Below are 12,500 nucleotides of genomic sequence, written 5' to 3' on the forward strand. Positions count from 1 at the left end.
TTAATTTTTTAAAAGATTAAAACTAAATGGAAGTGACTTAATATTTTTTTTTTTTTTTTTTTTTTGTTGTATATAAATAATATAAATATTATTATAACGAAATAAGGAAAATTAATTTATGAAATAAATATGTATTTATAAATATAATATGTATGTATGTATGTATATATGTATATATTTGTACATATAATATTTTTTAAGAGTATGTAAAAAAACAAATGGGGAGTACTGATTATAGGGTTTTGAATGATGGGGATGAAAAGAGCTTGAAGGTGTATTTTCAAAGGAAGAATAATTCAGATGAGCAGGCAGAATTGTTTTGTTTTATTTGTTTAGAAAAAAATTTTGAAAATTCAAATTTAATTTCATGTTGTTCATTATGTACTGCTTGTGTTCATAAAAAATGTTGGTATACATGGAGAAGGAATCAAAAGTTGAGTGCCTTAAGATCTAAAATTTTGGGTTTAAATAAATTAAATCCTCTATTATGTACTATATGTAAAACAGGTATAGCAAAAATTGAAGAAGAAAATGATATGAATTGGATCATTAATAATAATAGTAATAAAGAATATTTACAAGATGAATTATTAAGAATTATATCTTCTTTATTAAATAATGAAATTAATGATAATCATATGCCTATGTTACATATCAAATATATATTCTCATTTAATTTTATTTTTTTAATTTTGTCCATTTTTCTAATTATCCTTTTTTCTGTTGTATTTAATTTTACCTTAACTTATGTTCTTCTTATTGCATTATTTATATTATATGAAATAATTGTACTTCAAATAGTTTTATACTTGTATATTCGTATAAAATATAATTAATTCTATATGTTACATAAACCTATATTTTTTTTTTTAAGTACATCATTAATTATTCATATCTTTATATATTTTTCTATTTACCGATTTGTGGAATTATAAGTATATATATATATATATATATATATATATATATATATATATACATATGTATGTATGTATTTATTTTTTTTGTTTAATATTACATTAACAGTTGTATATATATTAATTCACTTAGTTTTTTTTTTTTTGTCTATTTTATGTATTCTGTTTAATCTATTCATTCATTCATTCATTCTTTCGCTCTTTCATTCATTTATTATTATTATTATTATTATTATTATTATTATTATTATTTTATTTTATTTTATTTTATTTTACTTAATTTTTTTTTTTTTTAAATATATATCACCAAAAGACTTTTAAATTTTTATAAACATTAAAAAAAAAAAAAAAGAATTACCTTTTTACGCTTATTTAATATATATGATATTACAATTGTAAAATACTGTCTGTAATTAGACAAGAGTTAAAAAGATTTTTTTTTTTTTAAGTACGCAATGTCTTGATAATTATTAATATAGAAAACAAGAAAACAATACAAAAGGATGTAGTTCACAAATGTAATTTATTAATTGTAGAATATTAATAAGAACAATATATTATACAATTTTATTTTGTTTTCATTTTGAAAATGTAAAACTTTATACATTTTGGTTTAACTATTATAAATATATATATATATATATATATATATATATATATATATATATATTATAATATTTATTAATTATATCTTTTATGGTATCCATTGGTTTGCTAGGTGATAATAGAAATTTTGTTGTCCAATATATTTATAATTATCTAATGTATAATTATCTATATCTTTAAATGTTTGTAATATTTGTTTTTCATTTAACTTATTAATATAATCATCATGAAATGTACCTTTTTTTAAAAAGTCAGGCATTTCATCTATGTTAATATTTTGATGATTATATTTTTTATGATCTATTAAAAATAATAATTCTTGGAACTGTTGTTTTTGAACATTTAAGATATAATTTATTTTCTTTTTATCTTCTTCCATTCTTTTTATTTCTTTTTTAATATCCATCATAAATTGTTTATTGTTTTTTTCGGTTAATTCTATATGTTTCCAATCTTTCGGTTCTAAATTGTAATGTATGTTAAATCCTGGGTAAGCAGAATCCACATATTCATATTCATCTGATGAATTTTTTTCTGAAAAATTCTCATTACCTTGTCTTCCTGGATTCATAGTATTTACCCAAATAAGGAAACTACAAAAGAATATAAAATAGTAAGCATTTTTCATTTTCTTTTAATATTTTTAATAATTATATTTTGAAAAAGACAAAAATAGAAAATAAAAAATAAAAAATAAAAAATAAAAAACGAAAAAGGAAATAATTTATTTATATAATAAATGAGTAGTAGTATATTTGCACTTTCTTTTTTTTTTTTTTTTTTTTTTTTTCAGTTTGAATTATTTTACATATAGTTTATCACTCTCTACGTGATTTACTCTTTTTTCTTTATTAGTTATCATTTTTTTAAATGAAAATAAATTCACAATTAATAATATATATATGATATTGTAAAGTGTGTATGTACACTTATATTTATTTAAGAGCATATAAATATGCATACATATATACATATATATATATATATTATTTAAAGTCAGGAGGATGATTAAATTTAATGAACCGACGTATTATAATTGTATTATACATATATATATATATATATGTTAATATTTTTAGGCCGAAATATTTCTTAATTAGTAATATATTATATTTTTATCATATTAATTGTATAAACTATGTCTATAATATATATTTTTTTCTAACATAAGTATATAACATGATTAATGAGAAAAAAAAAAAAAAAAAAAAAAATTATCTCCTTTATGTCTACAACACTTGTGAAATGAACCGTCATATATTACTGTAAATATTTTAAACATATTCTGAATAAATATTTTAATAAGAAATGCCTTATTTTGTATAACTTTAAAAAAAATGAATTATACTTATTCTTTTTTCTTTTTTTCTTATATATAAGATGTAGGAATATATGAAACTTATTATATGTAGTAGTATATAAATAAAAAGGAACAAAAATATAAAAATTTAAACTTATTCAATGAATGAAACACTTATAATATTGAGCCTTTTCTTTTTCTTTTTTTTTTTTTCTGAATAAATATAAAAGGTACACATATAAATATATATAACTTAATAGGTTTAAAAATAATTATAATGGAAAAACATAACAAAAGGAAAATTTTATTTATCAAAGGATTATATATATATATATATATATATATATATATATTTATGTAAATTAAAATTTTAAAATCGTTTGTAGTATATTATAAATATATGTGTTCTTGTGAAAAGGATACTGAACAAAATATTTATGAATAATAAAAGTGTATATATATATATATATATATTATACAAATTTTTTTTTGTGTTGTGTTATATATGTAATTGTACACTTATACAAAATTATTATATTTATACCTTTCTTTTTTTTTTTTTTTTTTTTTTTTTTTTTTCTTCTTTTATAAATTTTTTTTTTTTTTTTCCTTTTTGTTGGCGAACATTCTAAAAATAAATCATGTGACCATACATTTATATAAAAAAAAGAAAAAAAGAGAGAATAGAAAGAATAAAAATAAAATAATTTAATTTGTTAAAATAAATGATGTTTTAAATAAAATGTAATTATCTTATATATATATATATATATATATATATATTTATTTATTTATTTATTTATATTTATATTATTTAATATTTCTTAAAATGTACGAAAAAAAATGAACGTACGTTTTTTCAAGTCACTTTCTCTTTTCATATTTTTTGTGAAAGGTGTAATATTAGTTGTACAAGCAGGAAAAGGAAATTATGCAAACATTTATAAGAAAAATAATATAAATATTTTTAATTGCATGAAAAGGAAATATGATAAGAAATTGTCTTCGTCTGTAGTGAATACTAATGATAAGGCATTATATGAGTCGTCCATTCTGAAATATTATTACCTGCTCGATAAATATAAAAAACCGAATAGGAAAAAGATATATGGATATATAAGTAATGTTTCTCGTTTTCCTTTGGAAGAAGAAAGGAAAAGAAAAAAATTAGAACATATGAATAAACGAAATATATATCCATGTTATAATTATGATGCTAAAGATATTGTAATATTAGAAGGATTAGAAGCTGTAAGAAAAAGACCAGGTATGTATATTGGGAACACTGATGTGAAAGGATTACATCAAATATTATTTGAAATTATTGATAATTCAGTAGATGAATATAATAATTTTGAATGTAATACAATTAAAGTCGTTATACATAAAGATGATAGTGTAACTATAGAAGATAACGGAAGAGGTATCCCTTGTGATGTTCATGAGAAAACAAAAAAATCTGCCTTAGAAACAGTTCTTACTGTTCTGCATTCAGGAGCGAAATTTTTTGATGACGAAATGGATGATGAAATTGATAATAATATGAACAATACAGGTAATACAAATACCTCCGAAAAAAACAATCGTGATAATATATCTAATAATAATAATAATAATAATAATAATAAGAGAACAAAAAAGAATTCAAAGGAAAGCGCACAAAAATATAAATATTCATCAGGATTACATGGAGTTGGGTTATCTGTTGCTAATGCTTTAAGTAGTTTCATGAAAGTAAAAGTTTTTAGAAATAATAAAATATATAGTATAGAATTAGAAAAAGGAAAAGTTACAAAAGAATTGACCATAACGAATTGCCCAATTAATAAGAGAGGAACGCAAATTCATTACAAACCTGATAGTAGTATTTTTAAAAGTAGTACAAAACACAATAGTGATTTAATAAAAAATAGAATTCATCAATTAGCTTATTTAAATGAAAAGCTAACTTTTTATTTTTATGACGAAAGATCAGAAAATAAAAATAGTATATATATATCAAAAGGAAATAAATCTAATGAAATAATAAAAAATAAAAAAAAAAATACTTCAATTGATAATGAAAATGAGGATAATAAAAATAATACATCAAATTATGTAAGTAATAATACATTAAAAGATGATGTATCAAATGAAAATGAAAATATGTCTGATAATTTAGTAAATAAAAATATAGAAATCACTGATTATAACAATTTAGATTTTTATAATTATGAAATTATAAAACACGAATATGGACTAAATGAATATATAACAAATATAACAAAAAATAAAACAAATTTATTCAAAGATAATGATAAAATTATTAGTATATCTTGTTATCATAAGAATATATATATCGATTTAAGAATGAAATGGTTAAGCAATCAATATAATGAAAATATTATTAGTTTTGTAAATAATGTCAATACGACAGATGGTGGAACACATGTTGATGCTTTAAAATATGCAGTTAGTAGGTGTGTTAATTATAATATAAAGAAAAATGAAATGATCAAAAATTTTGTTAATATTCCAGGTGAATATATTAGAGAAGGGTTAACAGCTATCTTATCTGTTAAAATGAACAACCCTGAATTTGAAGGACAAACCAAAACTAAACTAGGATCGCATCATTTAAAATCCATATTAGAAAGTGTTATCTTTGAAAAATTATCAGAAATTTTTGATTTTGAACCTAATTTATTAAGTAGCATATATTTTAAAGCATTACAAGCCAAATTAAGTGATGAAGAAGCCAAGGCAGCTAGGGATTTAATAAGATCAAAAAATAATCAATATTCTTCTACTATATTACCTGGGAAATTAGTAGATTGTATTAGTGATGATATATCTAGAAATGAAATATTTATTGTAGAAGGGGATAGTGCAGCTGGTAGTGCTAAACAAGCACGTAATAGAGAAATACAAGCTATATTACCTTTGAAAGGCAAGATATTAAATGTTGAAAAAATTAAGAACAATAAAAGAATTTTTGAAAATTCAGAATTAAAATCATTAATTACAGCTCTCGGATTAAATGTAAATTATGACAATAAGAATTTAAAAAATAATAATATTTTAAGTAACAATAAAAAAGGAAAAAATTCTAAAAAAAAGTCTGATTTAAAAAATTCTAGATTTGAATCTACGCAAAATAATAACAATATCTTGAATAAAAAGAAAGATATTCTTGTGGATAATACATTAAGATATGGAAAAGTTATTATTATGACTGATGCAGATGTAGATGGAGAACATATACGTATTTTGCTCTTAACATTTTTATATAGATTTCAAAAAGAAATTATTGAAAATGGAAATGTGTATGTAGCATGCCCACCTCTGTATAAAATTACTTATAATAAATTTTTTGATAACTCAATAAAAGATATTGTTACAAAACAATTTAATGTCACTACAAAACAATCCAAGTTTATTATACATACCTATTCAGATCAAGAATTAAATAACCTATTGAAATTATTAGATAAAGACAAGATTGCCTCTGAACAAAAAAATATGCAAAATAAAATTAAAAATAAAAATATGTCATCAAATGGTGAACCTTTGAGCGAATATAATGAACAAAGTAAAACTAACGACATTTTTGTGAATGAAGAGGGTTCGACAGATTCATTTATAGATGATAATGTATTATTTAATTTTTCCAAAAAATATGAAATACAAAGATTTAAAGGATTAGGAGAAATGATGGCAGATCAATTGTGGAATACTACCATGGATCCTACAGTAAGAAAACTTATACGTGTTACTGTAAATGATGCAATAAGGGCTAACGATTTAATTTTTTCACTTATGGGAGAGGATTCGAAATTGCGTAAGAATTTTATTCTGGAAAATACAAATTCATTATCAGAATGAATAAAAGGTACGCAAAAAAAAAAAAAAAAAAAAAAAATTAAAAAAAATGTAACATACCAAATAAGGTTAACAGTATAAATTATAAGATGTATACAAATAAAAATAGGAAAAGAAGTTTTCTTTTATAACTAAGTTTTTTTCCTTGTATTAATTTTTTTTTTATTTTATTTCTATTTTTTCGTCACATATATATATATATATATATATATATATATATATATATATATATATATGTATACATTTTTTTTTTGACATAAAATGATAATACTTATTATGAACATATATGTTAGTAAATATATGACACATTTGTTCACGTGTGTAGAATATGAAAAAATCATTTTTTTTTTTTTTTTTCTGAATTAGCTTTTTTTTGTTGTTGTATTACATTACAGTTATGTATATTTTGATAATAACATTTTTTTTTTTTCTTTTTTTGTTATTTTTAAGCTCATAAGATGAATTATATATATATATATATATATATATATATATATATATATATATATATACATATATATATTTATTTATATTTATATCATCATTTATTTACTTATTCCTACATTTTCATTTTTTATTTTTTTAAATTTAATAATTAAATATTTTTAAATATAAATTTATTAATAATAAAAAAAGATCACACAAAAATTAAATTAAAAAGAAATATAAAATAACAAAAAGGGAACATAAAAAATCAAAACATTTTAATTTTTTAGTTTTTAAGACAATTAAATATAACATATATATATATATATATATATATATATATATATAACAATTCTTAAATAATTAAATTTTATTTTAGTGATTAATTTTTCTTGTGTGAATGGTCAATTTTATTTTATCTTAAAATTTTCATGTTATTATATGATATTTTATTTTTAATTTTGAAAGATTTCCTATATTTATTTGTTTATAAAATTTTTAATAATAATTATGATATGTATATTATGAACAACTAGCTATTTTGTCAAACTTTATGCCAAAAAAAAAAAAAAAAAAAAAATTAAACAATATAAAATCATATAATGTAAAATATTATAAAATAAAACAAAATAAGTTATAATATAAATATGATATAAAATATATACAAAAAAATAAAAGACATATTTATATAAAATATTCATGTTGTGTTTTATACAAAGGAATGTCTATTTTTATCTTTTCCTTTTATTTAAACATTAAATTATTTCATATACTTATTTTTTTTATATTATATAATGAGGTAATATAAAAATTGACAGTTCACATTTATGCTGCTTTGTAAATATCTACGATTTGGAAATTGAGAAAATGAGGATTATGTGAATAGTAATAAATATCATCAATAATTTTATGACTTAGGGAACCTGGATACTTTTCTTTTTGATATGCTTTGAATGCTGCCAATTTATATATAAGAGTAGCAGATATACATGCTATGAATGGGTTTTGAGGATATACTGAAGTAGCTGCTGCACAAAGGGCACCAACAGAACAACCTGACCCAGTAATTTTTGTCAGAATTTTTAAATCACAATTAATTTTGGCTACATAATGAGAACATGGACTAACAATATAATCTGTTTTTGATGTAACTACTACAGCACAATTATATTTTAATGCAACATTTCTGGCACTATTAATTACATCTGTTTCATTATGAGTATTGTTATTATTACTATCTACACCCTTCCCCAAAAATTCTCCTTTATCTAAATAATAAATTTCAGCAATATTACCTTTTATTACATTAGGTTGGCATTTTAAAATTATATCTTTAATAACATTAGTTCTATAGGTTGTTGCTCCAACAGCTATTGGATCTATAATTAACATAAATTTATCTTTCATACATTCTTTTCTTAACTTTTCTAATAAATTAATATTTTCTACCTGCGTCGTATGTAACCCTAAGTTGAAATAAGTACATGAAGCTATTTTAGCAAATTCTTCAACTTCCTTAGGATTATCAATCATAGCCGGAGAAGAGCCAAAGGCCAATAAACTGTTTGCCACCTTTTCAGTGGTTACTCTATTAGTTATACAATGAACAAGAGGATTAATAACCCGAACTTTCTCAATGCACTTTATTATATCATCATGATATTCCTTAACGCTATTTATTTTGGTTAAGGTAGAGAATAAGCGACTTTTTGTAAAAAAATTATATTTTCTCATTATATTTAACAAATAAAATGGAAAGAATCACAAATAAAAAAATGAACGGAAATAAATACATATAGGAATATATTATATATATATATATATATATATAAGTGCACACTGAACCAAGAAAATTATTAATATGGGGATGTATTATATATATATATATATATATATTTATATATATATATTTATATTTATATGTGTGTATTTTATAGTACAGTTACAAGCATTTTTATATTTAAGATGAAAAGTGAAAATTATGCATATTCAGAAAAAAATAAATTTAATAGCTCATATTATAATATATATATATGGTACCTATGTGAACAAGTAACATAATGATACAATATGATTAAAAAATTTTGTTAATAATCATTTTACAAAAAAAAAAAATAAATAAAAGTATAAAAAATATAATATCTTAAATTTCTTTTCTTTTTTCAATATATACATATATATATATATATATAATATTTTTATTTTATATATTTATGCATTTAAAGAATTATTATTATACAGAAGTAGCAAAATAACAATATCCTTAATAATGAGCAATTGAAAGGATGGAAATTCAACAAAAAAAAAAAAAAAAAAAAAAAAAAAAAGGTACAAATATAATTATAAAATATATTTTTTTTAATTTTAGATTTTTATTGTGTAAATATGGATGTAAAAAAAGAAAAAGATAAAATAAATTAGATGTGAATTTGTTATTTTAATTAAATATATATAAACATAAATATGCTTGAGAAAAAAAAAAAAAAAAAAACCTATTAAAAATATTATATAGATGGAAATAATATATTAGGTTAAATTTTTTATATGTGCTTAATTTCCTTACAATATATGATAATAGGAAGTATTATTTATGTAAAATATAATTATATTATTATATAAAAAAATATATTATATATTATATATATAAGTACCTAAGCAACAAAATTATAGTATAAAAATTATATAATTTAACAAAATTTTAGGGTATTAATTTTAAAATATATTAAGTGGCTTGTGAAATAATTATATCCAAGAAAAAAAATATATAATAAAATAATATGTATAATATTATATATATATATTTATTTATACATTTAAAATAAAACAATATTTATATAATATTGAAAAAAAAAAAATTTATTTATTGTTCCAGAACAATTTTAAATTTTAAAAAAAAAATAAAATATATGATTTTCACAGTATTCTTATATAATAAGTTATATGATCTCATTATACATTATATATATATATATATATATATATATATAAAACTTTTGAAGAAAAAAAATAAAATTATAAAATAAAAATAAATAAATAAATATATTATATATATATTGTGTTTACATTATTTTTTTCGAATTATATAATATGTTTCAAAAGTGAAAAGTATATAAGAGTGTAAAATTTATACTAGGTTATAATTATTATTATTAATTTCTTTTCTTTATATATATATATATATATATATATATATATATATATATGTACATACCCAATTGTGTAATATATATTTTATTGAATAATATTAATATTTTATTGAAAATATAAGTAATAATATATACTATATATATATATATATATATATATGTATATGTCATTTTGGAATATATATATTTGATGCTTATGTTTTTGTTATAATATTTGAGAATAAAAAATTATGAGTTCGAAGTATGACAATCAGAGTTTTCTGTCAACAGGATCAGATAAATATGGTGAACAAGAAAATTCTGTTTTATTGCATGATGAGGAAGATGAATATATAAATGAGAATAAAAAGAAGAGAAATGAACGTGATAAGAAATTTCGATATTATGAAAATTTTTTTAATAGAAGGAGAAGTAAAAAGTGGAATTATTTCATAATATTTTTTTTAGGTGTATGTTTAGGTTTTGCCATATGGCCATTTTTTATGACTATAATAACGTATAGATTATTTTATAAAGATAATTTTAATAATACAAATTATCGAACAAATAATTCTTCCACTTCTTTGAAATCTTATGGAAATGAGAAAAATAAGAAGAGTGATAACAATGGAAAAGTACCCATGAAAGATCAATCTCCAAATAAAGTATCTCCACATTTTAAACCTATACGATTTGAAGAAATAGCAGGAATAGATGAATCTAAATTAGAATTATTAGAAGTAGTTGATTTTATAAAAAATAGAGAAAAGTATCATGAAATGGGTGCTAGAATGCCAAAGGGTGTTTTATTAGTTGGACCTCCGGGTTCAGGAAAAACCATGTTAGCTAGAGCTGTAGCAACTGAAGCTAATGTTCCATATATTTATACTTCTGGACCAGAATTTATAGAAATATATGTAGGTCAAGGGGCTAAAAGAATACGGCAGTTATTTGCTCATGCAAGATCAGTTGCTCCATCCATTGTATTTATTGATGAAATTGATGCAATTGGTGGAAAGAGAAGTTCAGGATCTGTTAACGGTGCAGGTCAAAGAGAACATGATCAAACATTAAATCAATTGTTAGTTGAAATGGATGGATTTAGTAATACTGTACATATTATGGTTATAGGTGCGACAAACAGAATTGATACCTTAGACAGTGCTTTATTACGACCAGGTAGATTTGATAGGATCGTTTATGTACCATTACCCGATATTAATGGAAGAAAGAAAATTTTAGAAATATATATTAAAAAAATTAAGAGTGATTTAAAATTAGAAGATATTGAAAAGATAGCAAGATTAACACCTGGGTTTTCTGGTGCAGATTTAGAAAATGTTGTAAATGAGGCTACTATTTTAGCTACAAGAAATAATAAAAGTTTAGTTACAATTAATGAATTATATGAAGCCAGAGATAAAGTTTCTATGGGCCCAGAAAGAAAATCATTAAGACAATCAGACCATCAAAGAAGGATAACAGCTTATCATGAAGCTGGTCATGCTATCGTTGCATATTTTCTTCAACCTAAAACAGATCCAATACATAAGGCTACAATTATTTCAAGAGGTAATGCTCTTGGATATGTTGAACAAATTCCAGTTGATGATAGACATAATTATTTTAAGAGTCAAATGGAAGCAAAATTAGCTGTTTGTATGGGAGGTAGAACAGCTGAAGAAATTGTTTTTGGTAAATCAGAAACTAGTAGTGGTGCTTCAAGTGATATATCTAGAGCTACCGAAATTGCTTATAAAATGGTAACGGAATGGGGTATGTCTGATAAATTAGGACCATTAAATTATAAAAAAAGAATGGGAGATGGTTATTCGTCCAATCGATTATCTGCTCAAACTGTTTCATCTATAGAAGTCGAAGTAAAGTCCTTAGTAGAAAAAGGAAAAAGCTTATCAGAAGAAATATTAAGAAGACATAGAAAAGAATTAGATAATTTAGCTTTTGCATTATTAGATAAAGAAACCTTATCCGGAGAAGAGATCAAAAATATTATTGATCCAAATAATTCCAAAAATTATTCAGGTAAGGTAGAAATGTTAAAAAATGATACAAAGAAAAATGAGAAAAAGAGTAACAGTGTATCTAAAAATAAAAGCACCATTTCTGAGGATTATGACAAAAATCAAAATAATGTGGAACAAAATTACCAATCACATGATCATACCTTAGTTAAAAATGAAGAAAATTTGAATAATATGAAAAATGATATTGATGACAATAATACGAGAGATGGTCAAGTAAATT

The 12,500-nt window shown here is 20.7% G+C and overlaps 5 protein-coding genes across 5 annotated transcripts in view; 3 read left to right on the forward strand and 2 right to left on the reverse strand.

Moving 5' to 3' along the window:
- Positions 1-218: 218 nt before the first annotated feature.
- Positions 219-836, forward strand: PF3D7_1239300 (conserved Plasmodium protein, unknown function; the record flags this gene model as incomplete). Its single annotated transcript, XM_001350751.1, has 1 exon — positions 219-836. The coding sequence occupies one exon, from the start codon at positions 219-221 to the stop codon at positions 834-836; it is 618 nt and encodes a 205-aa protein (XP_001350787.1).
- A 775-nt stretch (positions 837-1,611) lies between these two features.
- PF3D7_1239400 (conserved protein, unknown function) lies at positions 1,612-2,151 on the reverse strand (the record flags this gene model as incomplete). The annotated part of the gene is made up of 1 exon (XM_001350752.1): positions 1,612-2,151. The coding sequence occupies one exon, from the start codon at positions 2,149-2,151 to the stop codon at positions 1,612-1,614; it is 540 nt and encodes a 179-aa protein (XP_001350788.1).
- A 1,515-nt stretch (positions 2,152-3,666) lies between these two features.
- On the forward strand, positions 3,667-6,687 carry PF3D7_1239500 (DNA gyrase subunit B; the record flags this gene model as incomplete). Its single annotated transcript, XM_001350753.1, has 1 exon — positions 3,667-6,687. One exon carries the CDS (start codon positions 3,667-3,669, stop codon positions 6,685-6,687), a length of 3,021 nt encoding a protein of 1,006 aa, XP_001350789.1.
- A 1,248-nt stretch (positions 6,688-7,935) lies between these two features.
- On the reverse strand, positions 7,936-8,844 carry PF3D7_1239600 (hydroxyethylthiazole kinase; the record flags this gene model as incomplete). Its single annotated transcript, XM_001350754.1, has 1 exon — positions 7,936-8,844. One exon carries the CDS (start codon positions 8,842-8,844, stop codon positions 7,936-7,938), a length of 909 nt encoding a protein of 302 aa, XP_001350790.1.
- A 1,642-nt stretch (positions 8,845-10,486) lies between these two features.
- PF3D7_1239700 (ATP-dependent zinc metalloprotease FTSH 1) overlaps positions 10,487-12,500 on the forward strand; it is a gene marked incomplete at both ends in the record, with an annotated part of 2,643 nt that continues 629 nt past the window's right edge. The window contains one exon of the mRNA XM_001350755.1: positions 10,487-12,500. This exon is cut by the window's right edge and continues 629 nt beyond it. Within this exon, the coding sequence (XP_001350791.1) occupies positions 10,487-12,500 (2,014 nt within the window).

The sequence above is a fragment of the Plasmodium falciparum genome (genome assembly GCF_000002765.6).
Source record: "Plasmodium falciparum 3D7 genome assembly, chromosome: 12".
NCBI classification, from domain to species: Eukaryota; Apicomplexa; class Aconoidasida; order Haemosporida; family Plasmodiidae; genus Plasmodium; species Plasmodium falciparum.